Source organism: Elephas maximus, chromosome 2 (genome assembly GCF_024166365.1).
Source record: "Elephas maximus indicus isolate mEleMax1 chromosome 2, mEleMax1 primary haplotype, whole genome shotgun sequence".
NCBI lineage: Eukaryota > Metazoa > Chordata > Mammalia > Proboscidea > Elephantidae > Elephas > Elephas maximus.
The window spans coordinates 123,218,173-123,243,896 of NC_064820.1; the positions used below are offsets into that span (position 1 = coordinate 123,218,173).

Genomic DNA, 25,724 nt, shown 5'->3' on the forward strand with positions numbered 1-25,724 from the left:
TTTGGTAATTTTTCTCTGTAAATTAAAGAATTCATATACTCTTTGACTCAGCATTTTCACTGCTGGTAATTTATGGTACATATATCTTTGCAAAAGTATGTGAAGATAGATGTCCACTGTAGCATTGTTTAAAATAGCAAGCAACAACATCAATAATAACATACCTAAAAAATTGAAAATGACTTAAACGTATAGTTAGGTTTGTTACAGCACATCCATAAGATGGAGTCTGAAATGAATTAGGTAGATCTGATACATGAATGAAAATTGCAAACATTAAAAACAATAATCACTCTTCTGTGAATAAAAAAGATGTTTATATACACAAATACACTGAATTGTGTAACTTTTTTTTTCCCCCTGAAAGAGTATGTAAGAAAGTTAGCAGTAGTTAATTTCATACAGGGGACTGTGGGTAGTGGTGGTAGGGGAAAGTTTTTTCTTTTTAATTTAAAGCTTTCTGAACTGATTGAATTTTATTTAAAGAAGGGTATCCACAACCTGAAATTATGGACCATTTTTCATTTCTTTATGCTTTTCATAATTAAAAAAGATCCCAATGGGATTTTGATTGTCATTTCATTGACTTTATAGAATAATTTGGGGAGAATGAGGACTTTTATGATGTCAACTGTTTCCATCCAGGAATATGGCTTTTTTTTTTTTAATTTTTATATTACTGAGGTTTTCTTTTACATTCTTCAGCATTTTATACTCTTTTTTATGTAAGCCTTTACTATTTATTGGTAAGTTTTTTTTTTTGTATGTTAGCTTTAGTTTCTATTGTGAACAAGATCTTTTTAAATTACATTTTCTAGCTGATTATTAAGCTACTTGAAAGTTGATTTCCTTATGATTATTTCATATTTTGACATGTTATAGAACTTTTCCAGCTTGAATAGCTTTTCAGTGCATTCACTTGGATTTTCTGGTATACAATTATGTCATAATATTTTAAAACTTGTTTCAGATTCCTCAGTTCCTTTTAGATGATTGCTTCAAAAATGGTATCCCCTGCCGTATATTTTGTACTCAGCCAAGACGATTAGCAGCAATTGCTGTGGCTGAAAGAGTTGCTGCAGAGAGAAGAGAAAGGATTGGTCAGACAATTGGGTATCAGATTCGATTAGAAAGCAGGTAAAGATAATCCTCCTGTAGCTTCTTTTATCATGCTTACATTTAGGAGTAAATGTTTACATTTCACATTTAAAAATAGGGACAGTGCTAATCAAAACATTAGATGATCATTTTGCTCCAAGTATCAGGATACAGAGTTGGTGTCTAAAATCACTGAGTTTTTTGAATAAATATTGTTTCAAAGCATGATGGTCAGAGCATAAGGGAAACTAAGTTATTGTTTTTCTCCTTTTTAAAGAGCTCTATGTTGATAGGGTTTAATAATGTAGTAACATTTAGGAGAATGTATTTTATATAGTTTGAGTTCCAAAATGACATCTGATCTATTACCCATTTAAATTTGTGAAGATGGAGCACTGATCATCACAATAATTATTTGAATATTCAGAGAATAGTTACAAGCTTGGGCCAAAAATACAAATCCTGTTTCGTTGGTTGAAATTAGTGCAAGTTACTTTACCTCTTTGAGCTTGTTTCCTCATCTAAAACATTAGGCTAATAAAAGCATCTAGAGCACAGGTATGATGTGAAATTTAAACATTCGATAAATGTTAGTGACGGAATTTATTATTAGTAGCAATGATATGAAGGAGCCCTGGTGGTATAGTATTTAAGCGCTCAACTGCTGAGAGGTTGATGGTTGAAACCCACCATCTGCTATTTGGGAAAAAGATGTGGCAGTCTGCTCCCGTGAAGACTTACAGCCTTGGATACCCTTGGGGCAGTTCTGTTCTGTCTTGTAGGGTTGTTACGAGTCAGAATGGACTCAACGACAGTGGGTTTTGTTTTGGGGGGGTTTTAGTAATGGTACTAGTAATATCTACTTGACAAATAATACCGTTTCTATGTACTCTGAATAGTTTGGATATAGTGATTCAAAAAGCTGATTGTGTAAATATTCACTTATAATGTACTTTATCCCCAAGCAAAAAGTGTTTGTCTTTTTTTAAAAAAATCTATTTAGGTTCCTTGACAAAAAGCTGTTTGAGATACAGTGAAACCTGTGAGAGTTGGAACTCAACAGGACTACCTTGTTTTTTTGGGCATGCAAGTTTTCTGCCTTTGACAGTGTGGAAAACATCTATTGTTTGTTTTAGTGAAAAATATTTAGTGCAAAATTTTTGAGTTTTTCTTCTCCGGCAGGTTTCCGCCTTTACACAGGTTGCAGCTGTAATAAATTTATGACTTTATCAGGCATAAAATATATATTTTGCATAATTTTGCTAATAAGCCATGTGTACCAGTACACTATTAATTAGTAATATTTATTAAAGTACCTATAAGACCAGCATTTAATATGATCATATTTTAATTACATACAAGATTTGTAGTTGTCCACATTATTTTGGTTTTTTTAAAAGGGTTTCTCCAAAGACACTTCTGACATTTTGCACTAATGGAGTATTACTTCGCACGTTGATGGCGGGAGACAGTACATTGTCAACTGTGACACATGTTATTGTGGTAAGAGTATTGTTGAAAATTTTCCATGGAGAACTCAGATTGCTTGTTTATGGGCATGATTAAATTTTAAGTAAGCAATTACATTTTTGGAATACATGGAAACTAATTCTTTTGAACAGCTTACTATAGTCAAGTAATTTTTTGTTGTATATAATTATTAGAAATAAATGTTTTTGCATTGACTAATGATTTCTTACCATCAGGTTTATGGGGGGAAATAAAATTAGGCGGTAGGTTTTTTTTTAAATGTACATTTTATACATGAAAACAATTAATGTACTTAGATTTCTCCAGAAATGGTGAAAGTTTTCTTTTTTCTCTATAGTCATGTGATGCCCCTTTAGTATTCTGTATTTCCAGTATTAGGGGTGTATTTCATAAGTCATTTAACTTCATGGTTAAGCTGCTAATAAAGCTGATGAAATAAGCAGATCAGTTCCCCCCTTAGTAAAGAATTTTTAAGCTTTTATACAGTTTATCCAAAAAAAACTAAGTTTTATAAGCTTGCAGAAAGCAGCTGTTGGAAACTTAATAGTTCTGTGTCTTGCATCCAAAGGATGCATTTGAACCTGATACTAACAGAAGCATATTTAGATAGATTTTGTATTAAAGCTACATTAAATTAGACTTCACTAATATAGAATTTGCTGTAGTTTCTTTGGTTTTATGTCCTGTAGAAAAAAGGTTAGTACTTTGTTATCTGCAGTAGTTTTTTAATGTCTGATTATTTCTGAATTGTCTATAATACAAAATTTTAATTAATATTGACTGGCTTTGTCCACATTTAATTTGAATGAGTATAAAATCCAGCAGCTCCATTATTTTAAAGACTTAGTCATCCATAATGTTTTAACTGTTACATCATTTTATTTTTGTTTATTGCAGGATGAAGTACACGAAAGGGATCGATTTAGTGATTTTTTACTTACAAAGTTAAGAGATTTGTTGCAAAAGCACCCAACTTTGAAACTAATTCTCTCCAGTGCTGCACTGGATGTAAATCTCTTTATAAGATATTTTGGAAGCTGTCCAGTGATACATAGTAAGTTAAATGATTAGATTTCTTCTGGAATTTTTATGAAAGAACAAATATGGTATGATTATGTTTATTCTAACACAAATTGTTTCCTCTGAGATACTGCTCCATTAGTCATGTCTTAATATTTCTACACTTTTATTCCACCCACAGCTCTCTAATACTGTATAGTGAGCCCAATGCTCTAGCCTTAAAAAGAAATATGCTTTATTTGACCCTGTATTCCCACTTAAATTCATTCTCATGGCTTCTTGAGTGTATTGCTAGACTCCTTGAAAGAGTAGTCTCTACTCCCGTGTTTACCTCCCATTCACTTCCAGATATGCTGCTGCTTAACTTTTGCCCTTGTTCTTTAACAAAAACTGCTCTTGCTACTAAACTTTATTTATTTTACTGTACTTTAGATGAAGGTTTACAGAGCAAACTAGCTTCTCGTTAAACAATTAATGTACACATTGTTTTATGACATTGGTTTCCAATCCTACGATGTGTCAACACTCTCCCCTTCTCGACCTTAGGTTCCCTATTACCAGCTTTTTTGTCCTCTCCTGTCTTTTCATCCTTGCCCCTAGGCTGGTATGCCCATTTAGTCTTGTTTTGTTTTATGGGCCTGTCTAATCTTTGGCTGAAGGGCGAACCTTAGGAGTGACTTCATTACTGAGCTAAAAGGGTGTCCAGGGCCCATACTCTTGGAGTTTCTCAAGAATGTGTCGTACCAGTACGTCTGGTCTTTTTTTTTTTTTTTGAGTTAGAATTTTGTTCTACATTTTTCTCCAGCTCTGTCCGGGACCCTGTATTGTGATCCCTGTCAGAGCAGTTGGTGGTGGTAGCTGGGAACCATCTAGTTGTGCTGGACTTAGTCTGGTGGAGGCTGTGGTAATTGTGGTCTTAGTTATCTCTAAGATATACATTGACTGTTTTTTAAAATTCCTATTATTTAGTACAGGGAAGACCATTTGAAGTAAAAGAAATGTTTTTGGAAGATATTTTAAGAACCACTGGATATACAAATAAAGAAATGTTAAAGTACAAAAAGGAAAAACAACGAGGTAAGCTTTTTATTAAATAAATTAGTATTGATAGTGACTTTTTTGAATACTCCAGTTTTATATTATGGAGATAGGACACTTTAAAGTGTTTTTCTCTTACATATAATTGTGTACATTTTATTAGAATATTATCCCAAATGTATCTTTTGATGAGTTCTACTTCATAGCTTATGGCCAGAAGTTAAAATCTATGGAGCGGAATTGAACGTGGATGCCAGAGTTGGGAGGCTAAGTGTGTCTGTATCCAAAGATTCAACCACAGTTTTAAGGGGGCAGAAGAGTATGTGAGTATGTGCTGGCTGCCCACAACGTATTTCACAAGACAGGGACAGGGAATGGGTGGATGGGGGTGAAAAGAGTAGCATGTGAGCAACAATATGCCAATCTGTGACACTAATGTCAAGTTTTCAGTGTCTTGATTTTGTTACGGGATTGCATCTATACTTTGAATTTAGCATTATTTGCCTTTTAATACATCTCTCATAATGACTTATATCCTGGCTTTTACGTTAGGGTTTAGATCACTTTGCTTACTTTTACCTACATTATTCATGACAGAAGACTTGGCTTCAAGTTTTGATTGCCTCATTTGCTCTGAATGACCTTGGACAAATACTTTAACTACTTTGTGTCTTGGAGTCTCGAATCTCTTGAAAAATGTAGTTGGCAAAACCTATTTCATAGGACAGGGCCAGATCACTGATACATAGAATATATAAAACTAGATCTTGAAGCTCTTCAAGGTGAAAATTGTATATTACTTGTATCTCAAACAACTAGCATAGTGGTAGGAGTTCAATAAATAGTTTACTACAAAGTGTTATATGAATATTAATCATTGATTAAGAAAATATAGCACAGTTGCTCCTCAGTATCCACAGGGAGTTATTGGGTTCAGGACCCCCACCAAAATCTGGGGTTACTTAAATTCCTTATATAAAAAGGCGTTGTACTACATATAACCTGTGCACATCCTCCCATACACTTTAAATCATCTCTAGGTTACTTGTAATACCTAATACAGTGTAAATGCTATAGAAATAGATAATGCTTACACTTAACACTTAATGCTTTTTTTCCCCCACGAATATTTTCAGTCCACGGTTAGTTGAATCCACATATTCAGAACCCATGGATATGGAGGGCTGACTGTATAGCTAAAAATATTCTTATTTAAATTATGGAATTACTTAGAAGTCAACTTCTTACTAATAGATGAAAAGAGGAAGATATTAAGTAGTTTCCTGTGTCATTATCGTTCAGTATAACATATTTTATTGAATGCTCCTAATTAATATATTTAAAAAAACAGTAACCTGAAAGTAAGGCCAACTTTTAAGTATTATCAGACTTACTTTTTAAAAACAAAGGAATATATTTCAGAAAGCCAAGATTTTATCTTGTATTTTTTTTTTTTGGTAATCTTTTTAGAAGAGAAACAACAAACAACGCTTACAGAATGGTACTCAGCTCAGGAGAATACTTTCAAACCTGAGTCTCAGAGGCAGAGAACTGTTCCAAATGTAACTGAAGAATACGACTTACTAGATGATGGCGGTGATGCTGTCTTTAGTCAGTTGGTAAGAGATCAGTGGTTTCACGGTGATATTTTGAGTGAAAATTATATAAAGAACATTTTGTGAGATTATAATTTTTAAATGCATAATTACAGCATCATTCTGTTAGTTTATTTTAGACTATAGGCAGTCCCTGGATTACGAATGAGTACCGTTCCTAAATCTGACTGTAAGTCAGATCTATACGTAAGTTGGAACAGTTAGATATGATTTGTATCTCACATCAGTTAGTCAAATGTTTGTCTTAATATATAGTATATAGTGTGCCTTTCTGTGCATAAAAAACATGAAAGTAACAGTTCCAGATACATGAAAACATTTTTAACATAATAATACAGCAATAATAATGGTAATATTTTGATGCATGTCACAAAGTAGCATCTGCTTGTTGTAATGAACCATTGTATGTACTTGGAAGTTTTAATATAATACAGGCATTGCCTGGGTTATGAACATCCAACTTACATACGACTCTTTACGAACCAACCCCTGTAAAGCCTTTTATATTAAAAATTCGAGGTACATACAATCATAAGAACAAACTGGGTGCTACTTTGTGATGCACATCAAAAATGTTATCATTATTACTGTGTCATTATGTTAAAGATGTTTTAGTGTATCTGAAAGTGTTTCTTTCATGTTTTTTTATGCATAGAAAAGTACACTAATACTGTATACTAAAGACAAACGTGTGAGTAACTGATGTTAGACGTGTACCATGCTTAGCTGTCCCAACTTACTTACAAATTCGACTTAAAGTCAGATTTAGGAACAGAACTTGTTCGTAATCTGGAGACTGCCTGTAGGTTTTACAGAGGTTGGTTCTTAACTACGGGTTGCACATAAGTTGAATGCTCATAACCCAGGGACTGCCTGTACAACATGCATTTCAGAAAAGCTTTCCAGATGCTTTTTAGAAAAAAACTACTTTTGAGCAGAAGGTACACTTTGCAGATACACTCGGAGTTTTCTGCCATTGTTTAAAGTTAGAATACATCCAGATAAAATATTCATGAGCTTTTAAAAATACTTTTAAAGAATATTTAAAAATTGCTATTTAGCATGGGGAAGACTCATTTGGTTCAATGAAGACCATTTTGACCATGTGAATCAGTGATTCTTAAGCCCAGCTGCACATTAGCTTCACCTGAGGAGAGTGGACAGTGCTGTGGAGTCAGGAATCTGGCCCCCACCACGGGAGATTCTCAGGCACTTGCTCTGGGCCAGTACCTGGCATGAGTGTTAAACACCTTCAGGCGATAACTCTCTCTGACATACAGCTGAGAGAGAAAACTACTGGCGTTGCTGTGCATTTAACGACATTCTATCAGAAGCACATTTGTTTAATATTGTGACTGGGTTATAGTCCTTTGCTGACAAGCTTTTTCTCATACAAAAGATGAATGTAAGAAAGAAAGATAGTATTGTGAGTGATAATATTTGTGATGAAATTAGAAATTTTTATGTCAAAACCTTTGTTATCATATGATTAGTAGTTTTTGTGGCCATATCATTCTTTGCCAGTGAGTGTTAAGCTATTAGGTGATTTATAATCTTTGCATTTGTTTGTTTTAAAGACAGAGAAAGATGTGAATTGCCTTGAGCCATGGTTAATAAAGGAAATGGATGCTTGTCTTTCTGACATATGGCTACATAAAGATGTTGATGCTTTTGCTCAGGTCTTTCACCTTATTTTAACTGAAAATGTTAGTGGTAAGTTTAATTTATTAAAAAAAATTATTACTCTTGCCATTACTTATGGTGGAAGTGTAGTTTAATTGAAAATGTATTTACTACATTTTTTGTTCACAACTAATAATTTGTTCTTTTGAGTACTTATGTTATTTCAGATGTACAAATCAGTATCTTATTAACATAATAGAATAAATAAATTTTGTGCTAAATCAGGAATTCTTAACTTTGGGTCTTCAGAATAATTTTGTGAGGTCTTTGGCTCCATGGCAATTACGTGCAAAAAATTTTTTTTCATGTATGTGCATGCACATATGCGCTATTTCCCCACCTATAGCATAGGGAGGGGATCTTTAGTTTTCTTTGGATTCTCAAAAGATTTGTGATTTCAAAAATGGAAGGAAAAAAAACTGTTGCTGTAGATTATTCGTTTAATAAGTGAAAATGCTAGCATATTTTAGTTACATGAGCTGAAGTTCTAATTCACGTGTACATACTTTGTCGTGTGACATGTTTTCACTAATGAAATTTAACCTAATTTTTGTTAGTTGATTATGGTCGATATTAGCAATCAGGTGAGTTTCAGAACCCTAAAGGCTTCTTTGCAAAAGGCAAAATGAAGGATCATGTCAGTATGATCTGGAAAGGATACAGATGTCAAGCAGTTTATTCCCTCGCCGAAATCTGTCAGCGATATTTGACATAGTTATTACTTCTTCTTGAAACGTTTTCTTCAGTCAGCTTCTGATACCCACACTTGCTGATTTTCTTCTCATCTCACTGGCTGCAACTTTTTGGTTTACTGAACAAGAAAAAAAAAGAAAACTTCCTGTTTTTCTTGATCATTAAATTTGGAATGCTCCAGGACTCAGTCCTTAAACTTTATTTCTTTCTATGTTTATTCCCTAGATGATCTCATCTAGTCATGGGTTTAAGTATCTACGTAAAATGACCCCTAATTTTATGTTTTCAGTCTTGACCTCTCCTATGACTTCCACACACCTGATTACATGACGTCTCCAGTTATGTCTATTAGATGAATGAAGCTGGATATGCCCCCAAACAATTTTTGATCCCTTTTCCACCTTCATCACTCTCAGCCTGCTCTTTCCTTAGTGGTATCCTTTTCAGTAAGTGGCACTACCATTCCCCTGGTTGCTGAGGCAACAAAACACGAAGTCATTCTTGACTTTACTGTCAAACCCCACATTCAACTCATTAGCAAATTCTGTTGGTTTTAGCTTCTAAATAAATCTTGAATCTGACCACATCTCACTTCCCTTACTGCTGCCATCCTACTCCAAGCCAACATTTCTCTCCTGGGCTATTGCAGTAGCCTACTAATTGCTTCTATTCTTGTCTTAGTGTAGTGCATTCTCCATAGAACAAGCACAGTGATCCTTTCATAAAGGAAATCTGATTATTAGATTATGCTACTTCCCAGCTCTTAACCCTTTCATGAATTTCCCTTATGCTCTGAATAAGTCAAAGTCCTTCTCATGATTTGGTCCCTGGCTACCTTTACTGATGTCATTTTCTACCACTCTTTTCCTTTGTTCACTGTGCTTTAGGCACAGTTCTTTTTTTGCTGTTCCTCATGTATACCGGCACATTCCCATCTTTACCCCTTTGCTTTTGATCTTTCATATGCCAGGAATGCTGTCCCTGCAGTCCCCACAGATACTCATAGGGTCCACTGTCTTAAAGTTTATTTAAATCTCTACTTAGATATTGCATTCTCAGAGAGGCCTTTTCTAATCACCTTACTAAAATTGTACTCTTTTTCACTATTTCTCATTATCCTGCTTTATTATTTTTCTTGTACTTTCATTGCCTCATATCATGTATTTTTCATTTTTTCTACTATCTTTCACTCACTAGAATGTAAACTACATGAGGACAGAAACCTTGTCTGTTTTACTCATTTCTTTATTCCCAGAGGTTCATAGTAAATGCTCAATAAATATTTGTTGAATAATGATATAACTTCTAAATATAAATGATAATCTGAACATGTTTAGTGACAGGAAGCGCACTACCTTTCTTGAGAACACTCATTTGAATTTGGATTGTTTGAATTGTTAATTTTTTTTAATATTTTGAGCTGAAATCTACCTATCTAGCGTCTAGCTTTTTCTGCTTTTGTGGTGATACCGAAGAGATTTAGTGTCTCTTTATGCCTAACAGACTGTCAGGTATAGGAAGATAGTTATTATTTCACCTTTAATTTTTTTGCTTCTGGGCTGACAATATCTATTATTTCAGCTATTCCTTTTTACGTTGACATGATATCCAGTCATGATACCCTGATACCCTGGTCCCTCTTCTCTAGTAATGTTCTAGTTTGTTCCTCTTAAAAAGCATGGCGTCTAGTCTCGAGTGTTAATCTCTTAGTGATCAGTTTAAGTTAGGCCAGTCAGCTTAGGGTTGCATGAGTCGGAATTGACTCTATGGCAATGGGTTTGGCTTTATTTATTTATTTATTTTGGTATCTGCCTAAAAACCTCTAATTTAGCTCGTGATCGTTATAGCTCTTTGCCAACCACGTTGTCTTACTGATTCATATTATCTTTGAAATTCCTAATTTTTTTTTTCATATGTGATTTTATTAAATTAATCCCCACATCTTATACTTAAGGAGTGCTGGTGGCACAATGGTTAATCATTCAGCTGCTAACTAGAGAGATAAGCAGCTCTAATCCACTGGCAGCTCCTACTAGGCCAGTTATGCTCTGTGCTGTATGGTCGCTATGACTCAGCAACAGGCTCGGTTTTTGTTTTTTTGTCTTACACTTGTTGGTTTGAAATTTTTTGAGCTTAAGACATTGTGTTTATTTCTTTTAAATTTCATCTTGTAGTGAGACTTGGCTCATTGTTTCAGCTTAAGAGTTTTTTTTCTCAATTCTAATTATTATCTAGTGTATAAATAAGCTTTCTCAGTTTATTAATTTGAGGGGCCTGGGTCAATGATCAAGCACTGTGGTATGCTAAAAGAGGCCTTAGGCCAAAATTCTTTGGGTATGGTCATTAAAGCAGTTGTTCAAGCAGAAAGAGATAAAGCTCTTTTGGCATATGTTGTTCTTTGTCTTAACACTGTGAGGCATATACCCATCCCAGTTTACAGGTGAAAAGGCAGAGTTTAGAGAGTTAACTTGCTCATGATCCCACAGCTAATCAATGATTTATGCCCAGGCAATTTGTGTATTCTTTTTTTTTTATGACTACCTTACTCTTTTTTTCTAAGCTTTACTTATTTTATTGTTGTTGAGACTATTCACAGCAAAACATACACCAATTCATTGGTTTCTACATGTACAATTTAGTGACATTAACTACGTTATTTGTGTTGTGCAACCATTCTCACCCTCCTTTTCTGACTTGTTCCTTCCTCAGCATAAATTCACTGCCCCCTAAGTTCCTATCTTAAGAGTTGCTGTTGTCAATTTGATCCCATATCGCTAGTTCTTAAAAGAACTGGGTCAAAGCCCTAGTTTCACCATTTTTTTTTTTTAGTAGTCTGTATTTTGAAGAATAATTTCTGTATTTGAAAATGTGAGTATTTTTCATCTCCAGTTTTCTCGCGATCTTTTCCCCTCTATTTTGTCTTCAGTATTTACTGGAAGCAGTTTAGCAGTCTTATCTAAAAGTTAAAAGATTTCAACTCTAAGACATTGCTTTGTTAAAATAAAAAAAAAAAAAACCATTGCTGTCAAGTTGATTCCGACTCATAGTGGCCCTATAGGACAGAGTAGAACTGCCCCATAGGGTTTCCAAGGAGTGCTTGGTAGATTCGAACTGCCGACCTTATGGTTATCAGCCGTAGCTCTTAAGTACTACACCACCAGGGTTTCCTTGTTAAAATAAAATAGTACCGTTAAAATATTTATGAAACACTTGAAATATTTAAGTCTTACCCTTGACCCACTTCCTAGATATTCCTTTAGTGAATATTAGACTGTTATTATTATTTTTTTAATTAATTTTTATTAAGCTTCAAGTGAACATTTACCATTCCAATCAGTCTGTCACATGTAAGTTTACATACATCTTACTCCCTTCTCCCACTTGCTCTCCCCCTATTGAGTCAGCCCTTTCAGTCTCTCGTTTCGTGCCAATTTTGCCGTCTTCCTTCTCTCTCTATCTTCCCATCCCCCCTCCAGTCAAGAGTTGCCAACACACTCTCCAGTGTCCCCCTGATTTTAGACTGTTATTTTGACATTGTTGATCATCGTATGAACCCAGGCTCTTCTTCTTTATAGTTTTATTGAACATTACTATTCCAATATTTGAAGCCATGTGAAGTAAACTAAAATGTTACTATAGCTCTGTGAACAGGTATTCACTTTCTAATCTTTATATTTTTATTCTAAAATCTCAACTCTTGGTTGGCATCAGAGTTGAAACTACCTTGGGCTTCACAAATTTCTTTTAACACCATCATTTTTCCTTTGGGATCCCACAGAAACAGTAATTAGCTGGTTTAATAAGATTAGGCATCTTCTGTCATGCTGACTGTATTAGTTATCTATACCTACATGACAAATGATTCTGAAACCTTGCAGCTTGTGAAACATTATCTCACATAGTGTCTGAAAGTCAAGAATGTGGGAGTAACGTAGCTGAGTGGTTCTGGCTCGTAGTTTATCATCAGGTTGTAGTTAAGCTGTTAGCAGGGACTACAGTCATCTCTAGGTTTTCTGGAGCTGGAGGAACTACTTCCAGGAAGGCTCACATACATGGCTCTTGGCAAGAGGCCTCAGTTTGTCATTGGCTGCTGGCAGAAGGCTTCAGTTTCTTGCCATCTGGGCCTCTCCATAAGGCTGCCTTATTGTCCCTAGGACATGGCAGCTGGCTTCTTTCCGAGCAAGCGATCCAAAAGAAAGACGGAGACAGAGCAAACAGGAAGCTGTAGTTACCTTTTATGACCTACTGTCTAAAGTTACACACCGTCACTTCTGCTTTATTCTGTTTGTTAGAAGTGAGTCACTAAGTGCAGCTGACATTCAAGGGAAAGGGACTTAGGCTCCATCTCATGAAGGCAGGAATAATAATGAATTTTTTAGACATTTTAAAACTCCCACATTTATTCATATCCCTCTGCCCCAAATACATGCATTTTGAGACTGTTCTTCAAGGTTGTGGATTAAATACTCAGTTGACGTAGTAATTCTCACGGAGTGAGCATAGATCTAATCACTTAATAGACTTCTTTAAAAATACATACGCCTGGCCATCCCAGGCCTACTGAATATGAATCTAGGAGTAAGACATGTCTGTCTGTGTTTTCAAAAAATAAACAAAAGGCTTTTAGACCCCTTTGTTGTTGTTGTGTGCTGTCGAGTCAATTCCAACTCATAGTGACCCTATAGGACAGAGTAGAACTGCCCCATAGGGTTTCCTAGGCTATAATCTTTACGGGAGCAAATTGTCAGGTCTTATCTCCCATGGAGCGGCTGGTGGGTTCAAACTGCTGACTTTCCATTAGCAGCCAAGTACTTAATCATTGTACCACCAGGGCCTGTTAGACCCATCTACCCTGTTTAAAAACCATTAATTTATATCAGTAATGTATAGCATGTTTTAGAGTATTACTGAATAATGAGGGTAATTGGGTATATATGGGAAATTAAATTTTCCCGTTTGTAATTAGGATAGAATTTATCACTGAGATATTTTTCAGTAATGATTTTTTTTTTTCTGAAATTACCAATTTTATAATTTAAGCAAAGTAGTGCTAGGTCATTATATTACATTTCTTCAGAAGTATATCTAAGAAGGAACTTAAATAGAACCTTAATTGTTTTTTCTCGTAGAGGGATTTTATGGGAAGTAAACTTTCACCACCATTATTTATTCCCATTAAGTGTCTTGGAAAATAGTAGCCAAGAATGATGGAGGGAAACAAGGCAAAACAAAACGACAACAAAAAAAGCATCTTAAACCTTATATTTGAAGCCTTCTCAGTTAAACTTTTAAGCATTAATTACTAGCTACTGAAGGAAACTAACCGTTTAACTTTTTGGTTCTTGATTGCACCTTGTCATTTGGTGACTGAGGCAATAATATGTAGATTTAGGAAGATTATTTAAAGGTTCTCCAAGTTAGTAGGTTCCCTTTTCTGTTTTAATTATCTAGATGAATTTAAAATAGTTTAACAAATATCTTTCCTTCTCCTACTTTCCAGTGTCTATTCCATCCTGTTTATGCTAAGGCATATCAATATCAGAGTTCCCTGGATTATCTGAAGGGTATTATAATGCTGTTATCATGTAGTTACTTGGAGGGGCAATTCTTATGTGAACACAAAGGGACAGGTTAATTCTCCTGCAATTCAATTCTTTGATTAAAAACTCTTTTTAATTAAAATGGTTTTAAATAATTCAGAAACCTAACAGTTCTGTTTTTGTTTTCTTTTAGTCGATTACAGACACAGTGAAACCAGTGCAACAGCCCTGATGGTTGCTGCAGGACGAGGTTTCACAAGTCAAGTAGAACAGTTAATTAGTATGGGAGCCAATGTCCATAGTAAAGCATCAAATGGCTGGTAATTTCTTCTAACCTGCATCCATTCTTTGTATCATTTGTATAGCTACACATATCTTTTTCGATTCCTTTTGCTTATTTTTATATTAAAAGCTATTGTGTCACATAAAAGCTATTGTGTCATAATTGTTTGTACACCTCTGTTTTAATGACCAATAATTTTGAGAGGCCAGTTTTATAATTTTAAGAACATTATTTCTGTGTCTTAATTTGGTATGTTTTGAATTTTGGTAGGATGGCTTTAGATTGGGCAAAACACTTTGGACAAACTGAAATTGTGGATCTTCTAGAATCTTACAGGTAAAACTTTATACTATAGTTTTTACCTCCTTTTTTAAAAGCTTAGCCATGTAAATTGAAAAACCAAAAAACCTTGTGCTGTCGAGTCGATTCTGACTCATAGCAACCCTATAGGACAGAGTAGAACTGCCCCACAAAGCTTCCAAGGAGCGCCTGGCGGATTCAAACTGCTGACCCTTTGGTTAGCAGCCACAGCACTTAACCACTATGCCACCAGGGTTTCCATGTAAATCATAGAATGTGATAAATTAGGTTATTTATAGCCTGTTGTCCAGAGATTGGAGCCCTGGTAGTGCAGCAGTTAAGAGTTCGGCTGCTAACGAAAAGGTTGGCAGTTTGAATCCACCAGCTACTCCTTGGAAACCCTATGGGGCAGTTCACCTCTGTCCTGTACGGTCGCTATGATTTGGAATTGGCTCAACGGCAACAGATATTTTGGTTTATCCAGAGATTTTTTTTTTTTTTTGGTAATTCTAAGGAATATTTCTGTGAGGTTTTATTTTGTAGGTTGTTGATAATGTCTAGTGTGTTATAATATTTACATTTTAATTTGAAAAATCAGATGGGAGATTTCCGATTAAACATGATAAATAGAACGTATGTATTTATCTCTGCATTTTCCTAAAATATCACTAAAATGATGATGAAGGAATATAAAAGTTGTAAACTGACCAAGTCAAAGGGAAAGCAGAGACATAGCTTATGGGAGGTGTTAGTGAACTTTTGGACAAAAGATAGCTGATGGATTAGTGATAATTGACTTAACTGAAACCTTAGCACCTACAGAGGGGAATACTGATAAGAAACAAACTCATTTTAGTTTTGGAACTCCTGAAAGGCTCATTCAACTACCTGTGAAGGAATCAGTGAAAGGGCTGAAAAAAATAGTGGGATGGGTTAAAATTTTTATGAGGAACAATTAGGACTCCAGATTCCCTTCTCCCTTGCTACCAGGTAGTACCCTTGCCCACCTTGGTAGGAAGTAGAGGATTTAGTAAAAAAATTAAGCCTTGGAGGCTTGTGGTTTTAGGATTATTAAAAAATCGACCATAGAGGCTTTGGATTTGGGATTACCATATAGTGGGGAGTGGGGTGAGGTATCAAACAAACAAAAAAAGGTTTTAAGTCAAAGTCTGCTGACTGAAAGTTGTGATACCATCCACTGCCTTTGCTTATCATCACCTACCACCTTTTTCTGTTTGGAGCTTATATTCTTTGGCAGAAAACTTGAGAATTCTTTCCTGGAAAAAAAGACCATGCCTGGAGAAAAGATTTAGAAATACAGAACATTTGGTGTTCCTTCGACGAAATGATTATCTTTTAAACTAGACAACGCAACAATCCTGCCTGTGCACGTGAAGTTTTTTGGTGCTTTACTCTTTATTAGGGAGTCCTTGGGTTGTGCAAGTGGTTAAGTGTTCAACTACTAGCTGAAAGGCTGGTGGGTTCAAGGTTGGTGGTTCAAGACTCACCCAGAGGTGTTTTGGAAGACAGGCCTGGTGATCTCTTTCTAGAAGGTCAAAGCCTTGAAAACACTATGGAGCACAGTTCTGCTCTGACACACATGGGGTCACTATGAGTCAAAATTGACTTGATGGCAACTAGCAGCAACTCTTTATGAATAAATGGCTAAGGATTGACCACCAGGCTTTTGGGGGGAAAAAGCATCTACAAATCAAAACAAAAGAAAACAACGACCAAAAAAACCCAGAACCGAGATGAAACTAAGAACTAGTGAACTGAAGACAACGTCAGAAACAAAACTGTAATAGAAAAATTTGCATTCGTGAAACAAAAACAATGCGCTATAGAAAAGGAACAGAATACAAGTTTTTGCTCAAATTTCATCTCATTACCCTTTTTAGTATTGCAGTCTACCTCCCTGTGCTGTTGATCCCCCTTCACCTGTTCTACTTTTTCTTTTTTCCATGGACCCTACTATCTTCTGATATACTATATAATTTACTCATTTACTATATTTATTGATTTGTCCATCTCTTCCCTCAACTAGACTTTAGTAAGCTCCTTGTCTCTGTTCAAGAACTGTTTGGATATAGTAGATATTCAGAGAATATTTATTGAATGAGTGAATGAACAAGAAAGAGCCCTTGGCAGTTAAAAAAACAGAAAACAAACAAAAAAAGAAAAAACTGGAGGGTTGTAAGATAAAATTGAGAAAACTTTCCAAAAAGTAGGAAAACAAGATGAGATGGAAAATTGTAGAAAAAAGATAAGAAAAATTTACTTCCTGTGTACCCTTTATTAGATAGCTGTTAGAGAATGTGCTCCACAAAGTAAGTAAAACAGTAGACCCCACACAGGAAAGGTGAAAGAAATGCCCAGGATGCTGATGAATCCAAGTGTTAGGATAAGAGCCATCCAGCAGGCCTAGGCCTCATAGGAGTGGAAGATGGAGGGCTCAAACAGGGAATTTTCTGAGGGGGGAGAATAGATTGCCTATTATTTTTAACTGCATTAAAAAGGCTTATGAATCTAAAGGATTAATGATCAGTACACGTAAAACTAAGCAAATAAAAAGTACCCTAGGAAAAGCAGAAAGTTACAGAAGGAGGTGTAACCATAGTTCACTGTTTGACTCAGTGGTGTAGTGTTTACATAGTCACGGCTAAGTAAAGACTGAATAAGGATTTAACAGAAGTAGAGATTGGTGTGGGTGGGAAGTATATGGAGGTGGTGACCTCATTTTTCATTAATTGGAGGTTCACAGATAATGACTAAATTGTTAAACCAGTAAATAGAGTATATGCATGTTGCTTAGAAATATTCCAGTAAATACCAAAAGAAATAACAAAAAGGATTGAAAGAGATCCTTCTTAGGATGAGATCCTTCTTAGTATGAATTAGGAGTGAAGAAGGATTTTTTTTTTTAATAAAACCTTTTATTAGCATCATGTACATGTATTGTTTGATTAAAAAAAAATCAGAAAGGCACTACTTTAAAAAATACTATGAATCTATCATTTAGAATATCATTTAGATAATTAGAGATTTTAGATTTAATGTACTTTGTAATACATAGCTTCTGTTTTCAGTCTATAAAATCCTCAAAAGGAAAAAAAAATTGAGTCTGAAGTTAAAATATATTAAAATACCCATTATTTAAGAACATGTAAAATTTTTTATTTCACCTATGTTTTTGTATTTAATTTTATAGATGTAGTCTTAGACATTAAAACAAAACAAAAACCCAAATCCAAAAACACATTGCCCTTGAGTCCATTCTGAAGTAAATGTTTGAAGTATGAAATGAGTTGTGTTACTTTAAATTCATTTAATGATAGTGTAGGTTACAGAGTCCCAAACTTCTTTGCAGATCCAAAGACTAATTCTGGTGTGGTGGGTTTTATTGTCATTTCAGTGATAGCACCTAGAACTTTGAATTCTCTTAGTGCTAATGCTTTGAATGTTCTAGACATTCTTTGGTAAATGTTAGGTAAAGCTCACTAGACAATACAGATTTCCAAGTAAAGCAATTATCTGGATAGTATTTTAATTAACATGCTGACTGGGCTTTTTTTTTATTCTCAGAGATCATGACATTATCAATTAAAAATTTCAAATGTTTAAAATTAAGTTTATTATGTTTGCTGGATTATTGATAATTGATATCTAAAGTTTAAAGCTTTAAACAAGGAACATAATGCTGCTTTATTAATCTGTTAAACAGTAAGAAAATAATAAACTTAAAATGTTTTAAAATGGATCTTGAAATTCAAAGTACTGCAGTTGTAAAGTTGTATATGTTTCATATTTCCTGTAGAGAAAGCAATCTTATGCTATTTTTCTGCTAAGCCCTTTAGGAGAGATTGTGCTGGAATGAATTTCCAAAAATCCTTTTGAACTTCCTAGAAATCCTGTTGATAATTACTAGAGATGGCAGTAATTTTTTTTGTTTGTTTGTTTTTTGGTCTTTTTTTGACATACAGCATGAAGAAAGCAAGATATTTATTTCAGTAATTTATGTTATTCTGGCTTTTAGAAAATGGCATTACCCAATTAAGAGTCATGTTAAACTGAGCCTATAGAAATTTTTTTTTATGTGACAATATTCATGAGAGTGTTGTTTATAATAATGAACAATTAGAAACAACCTATTAAGAAAATATAAATGATGACCACAAGTTTGTATTTGTTAGCAGTTTTGTTGAAATATAATTCATATAATATACAATCATTTAAGTATATAATATAGTGGTTTTTAGTATATTCAGAGATATGCAACCATCACCACAGTCAATTTTAGAGTATTTCCATCACTTTGAAAAGAAACCTGTATCCGTTAATAGTCACTTTCTATTTACCCTCAACCCTCCCAGCCCTAGCCGGTCACTAGTCTACTTTCTCTATTTATAGATTTGCCTATTCTTGATGTTTCATATAAATGGAATATGATATGTCATCTTTTATGATTGGCTTCTTTCACTTAAAAAAAAAAAAACCCAGTGCTTTCACTTAGCATAGTGTTCTTATGGTCTATTCGTATTGTAGCATGTATCAGTACAACTTTATGGTACAGTAAAACTTCGGAAAGCCAGAACCTGTGTAAGGCGGAAACCTGTCAGAGAAGAAAAACTCAAATATTTTCCACTAAGAGAGAGTGATAGAAAAGTGATAACCTGCACCCTGTCAAAGGTAGAAAACTTGGCTAGAGCCTGGGAAACAAGGCAGTCCCACTGAGTTCCATCTCTCACAGATTTCACTCTATATCCACACTGTGTATATACAGCAGGTTGTTGATTGATTCATTCATCACTTGATGAATATTTGGGTTGTTTCCACTTTTTAGCTATTAGGAATGATGCTGTTATGAACATTTGTGTACAAGTTTTGATGTAGACATAAGTTCTAATTTCTCGTATATATTTCTAGTAGTAGAATTACTGATAATTTTTCAACATTTTGAGGAACTGCCGAAGTGGCTGTACCATTTTACTACTCCTAGCAGCAATGTATGAGGGTTCCGGTTTCTTCATTCCCTTGTTAACACTTGTTATTGTCTGTTTTTTTATTATAGCCATCCTAGTGAGTGCGAAGTAGAGTACTATGTAGTTGTGGTTTTGACTTGCATTTTCTCGGTGGCTAATGATGTTGAGCTTTTTTTCATGTGCTTATTGGCAATTTGCGTATTTTTTTTAGAGGAATGCCTTAAGATTTTTTCTTAAAGCACTTATTACTAGATTTTACTTAGAAAAATGTGCTTGAAACCAGAGCAGGAATTATATTATAGCTATCACATTAAGTAACATTTACCCTCTTCAGAGTTTATTAGAAATTTGAAGAAGGACACAATGGGAATCATAACATTTAAGGATTACTTTTTTTTAATGAAAATTGACTTCATCTTTTTTTCAGTGCTTCATTGGAATTTGGAAATCTAGATGAAAGTTCTCTGGTTCAAACAAATGGAAGTGACCTCAGTACAGAAGACAGAGAGCTCCTGAAAGCTTATCATCATAGTTTTGATGATGAAAAAGTAGACTTGGATTTGATCATGCATCTTCTGTACAATATCTGTCATAGTTGTGATGCTGGTAAATAAGCATTGTCTATTTTTTTATAAGAACTGGAACAAAAATGTATACTATGATTTAAAAATTAACATTTCTGTGTATAAATTTTTATATAATTGCTCTGATAGTAATGCTTGAATAATCTCGTAAATGTTATTGTTATTAGTAATACTTAAATACATATGATATAGTTCCTTATAGTATCAACTTTCTGTTGATTGGTTCTGATTTCAAGATGAGATTTAAGATTAAAAAATAATTTTCTCATAAGGTGCAATATTAATTTTCCTACCTGGATATGATGAAATTGTTGGATTGAGGGATCGCATCCTGTTTGATGACAAGCGGTTTGCTGACAATACACATAGGTAAAAGCTGAAGTTTTATGTTTGTTGCTTTAGATAACAGACTGGTACTATAGTATATATTCTCTTTCATTTGTCAACAGGTATCAAGTCTTTATGCTTCATTCAAATATGCAAACATCTGATCAAAAGAAGGTATTAAAAAATCCACCTGCAGGTGTTCGAAAAATAGTAAGCTTCATAAAATCTCTTTTCTATTTTTATTTCTCATTGGTTCTATTTTCATATTAATTATAAAATAACATCCTATTACAGATCCTTTCCACCAATATTGCTGAAACCAGCATCACAGTCAATGATGTTGTCTTTGTTATTGATTCTGGTAAGGTGAAAGAGGTATGTTCAGGTAAATTGTATTATTATGTAAATGAAGAAGGTTAAATTCCACTTTAACAAATGCTTTCACAAACAGAATTCACTCTAACAGGAAAATTTCTAATTCTAGATGATTTTAACATAGTAGCAATTGTTGATTTCACTAAAATGAACGTATAGTGTATCTTGTTACAATTAACAAATTATACTGGAGAAAGATATAGCAGTTTGTTTCCATAAAAGAGTACAGCCTTGGAAACCCTATGGGGCAGTTCTACTCTGTCCTGTAGGGTCGCGATGAGTCAGAATCAACTGGATGCCAATGAGTTTTTTAACAAATTATACAAAAAATTTAGCTTCTGCTCATTAAATACTAGGAAAAAGGTAAAGCTGTTGGGTAGTTATAGTAAAACTTAAAATAATATGAGAATTTGATTATATATTTTATACTTTTTCTTTTTGTATCTGAGTCTGGATTCTTTCCCTCTTGTTCATTGTTATATCCTCAGGTCATTACCTACAGTTGTTGTAAAAAAAGATATTTAGTTCAAGGGAACCACGCTGAAAGAAAGCAAACAAACATAAACCATGATCAGTCGGCAAACTGCAGCGAGAGAGCTAAATCTGGCCCACAACCTCATTTTGTAAATAAACTTTTATTGGAACACAGCCACTCCTACCCTTTTACTTATGGTTCCTGGCTGCTTTCATACTGCAATAGCAGATTTAAATTATTACTACAGAGACCCTGTGGACTCCAAAGCCTAAAATATTTACTCTCTGGCCCTTTACATAAAAAGTTTGCCAACCTCTGGTATAAGCAGAAGGCAGCATTCATTTCTTTTCAGCATTGCAATGCCCAGAAATTCTCAATTCCCTAAACTTTTGGTAGATCCTTTCACTGAAAGAATGAGTGATTGAGGCAGTTAATTTTTCAAGGGAAGAAATATTATACATGTTTAGAAAGCAAATACCTGATCTAGTGGAGATATTTTTAACGTGAAAAATGTTAATTGCTTTATAATGTTTTTAATGTAATTTTTAGGAATATCTTATGAAAACAAAATTTTATTATAAAATTTGTACATATTCATCATAGTTGGTTATACTGTAAAGGAGAGATAAATTTTATTATAAGAACACAATAATGAATATTAATGCTAAAAATATGAATGGTGAGACAGTGGAAATTCTGATTTTATTGCCATAAAATTACCTAAAATTGATGAAATAGATTTTGAATAAATATTTTAAAAGATTATTTAGATATTATTTATTTATATGGTAAACCATGATTAAACCATGGCGGTAGTGTCGAAAAGGTAATTATTTTAGATAAAAAATTGACAGATGTTAACATTTTATTAGAAACTAAGTAAACAGCATCTTTTCTAAAAATTTTTGTATTTTAACTTAGGAAGACCGTTTTTATTTGCTCTATGTAGTTTATGAAAGGAAAAGTAAGTGAATGTTTTAAGCATATGTTCTATTCGGGAATGCATTCTTTTAAAATATTTCTCTAGTAAAGTTAAACTTCAGCTTCTTTGAGGAAATAAAAGGTAGTTATTTTTCTTTTTCACTTTTTCCTTTGTAACATTTTGGAAAGACTAGCTTCACTAACAGCCCAGTAGGAGGTAAAATGGGAGAGGTTAAAAATTCTCCACTTTGGTTAGTTTAGTAATTGTTCTTACACCCCTCCAGATAATCTCCCTTAAAAGTATTCCAAAAACTGTCTTTTCTCTATCACTCCTATTCCCCAAAATGGTATAAATTGCGATAGAAAATAAGCACAATAGAACAGATTAGTGCTTTGCAATTTTGATACCTTATGAGAGCTGCCTGCCATTATCCACCTTTAGCAGAGAGAAACACGTAGCTCAGCAAGGCACAGAATGAGACGTTTTCTAGCTCTTGAGTTTTCATCTTTTTTTTTAGAATGATTGTAATCAGAAAATCTGGATTTTTTTTTTCTTAATCGGTACTTTGTTCTAATTATGTAATCAATAGGGACTTTGAATTAAACTTGACATGTTAAAATATGTTGATAAAGTTTCTTAGTATTTCCTTTGAAATACCTTTTATGTTCTTAAAGATGTTTTAAATGTTACAGAAGTCCTTTGATGCACTGAATTTTGTTACAATGTTAAAAATGGTGTGGATTTCTAAAGCTAGTGCCATACAACGAAAAGGCAGGTAATGTATATTTTAATGGACGTTCATTCAGTTGCCTACAAAATGATAACATTTTCGTATTACATATTTAGTGTATATTCCACTTTCTATAAAATATTAAATGATTCGTATTAGTTTTAATTTTATATTATTTTTGCAAAACAAACAATTTTAATACTTTATAAAATGCAAACTTATGTTACATTAAAATTAAAAACTTTTGTCCAGTATAATCCACACTTAGAAAACATGGAAACTAAAAGTAAAAAAAAAAAAAAATGTAGTATGGGACAAAGGGCTGATTTTCTTTTTCAAAAAAACTCTTTAAAATTATTTAAGTAAAGATCAGTAATCCAGTTTAACAAAATAAAAATCTTCACAACTGGACCAATAAGTAACACCATTGAATTGTGTCTCCCCAGAGTATCTGTCAACTTGGCTAGGCCCTGATTCCCGGTGTTGAATATTGTCTACCATTTTGTCATTTGATGTGATTTCCCTATGTTTTGTAAATCTTATCACTGTGATACAATGAGATGGATTAGTGGCAGGGCAGCTATATTGATGAGATTTACAAAATTAGATAGTGTCTTAAGCCAGTCTCCTTTGAGATATAAAAGAGAGAAGCGAGCGGAGAGTCAGGAGAACCATACCACCAAGAAAGCAATGGCGGGAGGAGAGTGTGTCCTTTGGATCTGAGGTTCCTGTGTGGAGAAGCTCCTAGATCAAGGGAAGATTGATGACATGGACCTTCCTCTAGGGGCGACAGAGAAAGCCTTCTCCTGGAGCAGATGCCCTGAATTTGGACTTCTAGCCTACTAGACTGTGAAAGAATAAATTTCTCTTTGTTAAAGCCATCCACTTGTGGTATTTCTGTTATAGCAGAACTAGTTAACTAAGACAATCATGGTAACAAAATATTGATGTCAAGGATTTCATTCACTTGGATTTAAAATCAATGTTCACGGAAGCAGCAGTCAAGAAATCAAATGTGGACTACATTGGGCAAATCTGCTGCAAAAGACCTCTTTAGAATTTTAAAAAGCAAAGATGTCACTTTGATGACTAAAGTACGCCTGACCCAAGCCATGGTGTTTTCAATTGCCTTATATACATGTGAAAGCAAGGAAGACCAAAGCATTTGAATTATGGTGTTGATGAAGAATATTGAATGTACCATGGACTGACTGTCAGAAGAATAAACAAATTCATCTTGGTGGGAGTACGCCCAGAATGCTCATTAGAAATTACGATGGTGAGACTTTGTCTCAGTTACTTTGGACACATTGTCAATCGGGACCAATCCCTGGAGAAGGACTTCATACTTGGTAAAGTGGATGGTCAGTGAAAAAGAGACCCTCAGTGAGATGGACTGACACAGTGACTGCAGCAGTGGACTCAAACATAGCAACCGTTGTGAGGATGGTGCAGAGCCGGGCAACATTTTGTTCTTTTATACATGCCGTTCGCTATGAGTTGGAGGTGACGCAGTTGCACGTAACAACAACAACAACAATCCAATTAAAATGAATAGAGGATATAGGTAGACAGTTTATCAAAATAAGAAATGTGCATGGCCCATTAATCTGTTAACTTCACACATACCACCTAATATACCCAAAGAAATGTGTAATTGAATGTATGAAGGGTGGTGGTGGTAAGGAGTAAGGTAGGGTCAAGGATGTCAGTCATGTTTCTGTCTTGGGAAATTTTGTAGATGGTGGTGCCATTGTCAGAGAAAATGGGAAGAACAGTTATTTTGGGGAGAAGAATTAACTTTTGGTTGTGTTGAGTTTGAGTTGACTGGAAAGTCCAAGTGGAGCTGTCCAGGAGGCTTCTGAAGTATATGCCTAGGATTAGGATAAGGAGATCTAGGATAGATGGAGTTTGAAGTTAAGGGACTAATAAGATCACTTGTAGAGAAAGACTAGAGTAAGAAGAGCAGAGGGGTCCAGCCTCAAAGGAACATCAACATTTAAGGATTGGGCAAAGATAGAAATTCTTCAGAGAAGGCTGAGTATGTGGGAAAGCTGAAGGATGTGGTAAATGGGAAATCAGGGAAAAGAGTATTTGATGAAGGAAGGAGTGGTCCAGCAGTGTCAGATTTTATATCTCTTACCTGCCTTTGCCCAATCCTTAAATGTAGGCTTGATCCTTGGCTCTTCTCATATTGTTTGGAGGGCTGGTGACCCCATGGTTAAGTGATAACAGCTGCTAGCCAAAAAGATTGGCAGTTCAAATCCACCAGCAGCTCCTTGCAAACCCTATGGAGCACTTCTGCTCTGTCCTATAGGGGTCGCTATGAGTCGGAATCAACTCGAGGGCAGTGAGTTTGGTTTTTGTCACATTGTTTTGTAGTTATGCTTGCCTCCTTTTGGACTGTGAGCTCCTTGAGAACAGGGATATTTTTGTATCTCTCACAGCATATTCATCTCAGCCACTAGGTGATACGATGATTTTGGGTGAATTTTAAAGAGACTGCTTTTCCTCAAGATACGTTTTTGCTACTTGCCAACAAATTATAAAGAGATAACTTTTCCTCA

General features: G+C 34.5%; 1 protein-coding gene across 5 annotated transcripts in view; it reads left to right on the forward strand.

Annotated features, from left to right (window-relative positions):
• Positions 1 to 25,724, forward strand: part of YTHDC2 (YTH N6-methyladenosine RNA binding protein C2) — a 68,238-nt gene that overhangs the window by 14,156 nt on the left and 28,358 nt on the right. For all 5 annotated transcript variants that reach the window (XM_049872346.1, XM_049872354.1, XM_049872362.1 and 2 more), the window contains exons 5-17: positions 971 to 1,137; positions 2,499 to 2,601; positions 3,487 to 3,643; positions 4,579 to 4,686; positions 6,118 to 6,266; positions 7,841 to 7,976; positions 14,373 to 14,499; positions 14,733 to 14,798; positions 20,172 to 20,350; positions 20,601 to 20,697; positions 20,778 to 20,865; positions 20,950 to 21,030; positions 23,120 to 23,202. In XM_049872346.1, the coding sequence (XP_049728303.1) occupies positions 971 to 1,137; positions 2,499 to 2,601; positions 3,487 to 3,643; positions 4,579 to 4,686; positions 6,118 to 6,266; positions 7,841 to 7,976; positions 14,373 to 14,499; positions 14,733 to 14,798; positions 20,172 to 20,350; positions 20,601 to 20,697; positions 20,778 to 20,865; positions 20,950 to 21,030; positions 23,120 to 23,202 (1,541 nt within the window). The remainder of the gene's footprint in view (positions 1 to 970; positions 1,138 to 2,498; positions 2,602 to 3,486; positions 3,644 to 4,578; positions 4,687 to 6,117; positions 6,267 to 7,840; positions 7,977 to 14,372; positions 14,500 to 14,732; positions 14,799 to 20,171; positions 20,351 to 20,600; positions 20,698 to 20,777; positions 20,866 to 20,949; positions 21,031 to 23,119; positions 23,203 to 25,724) is intronic.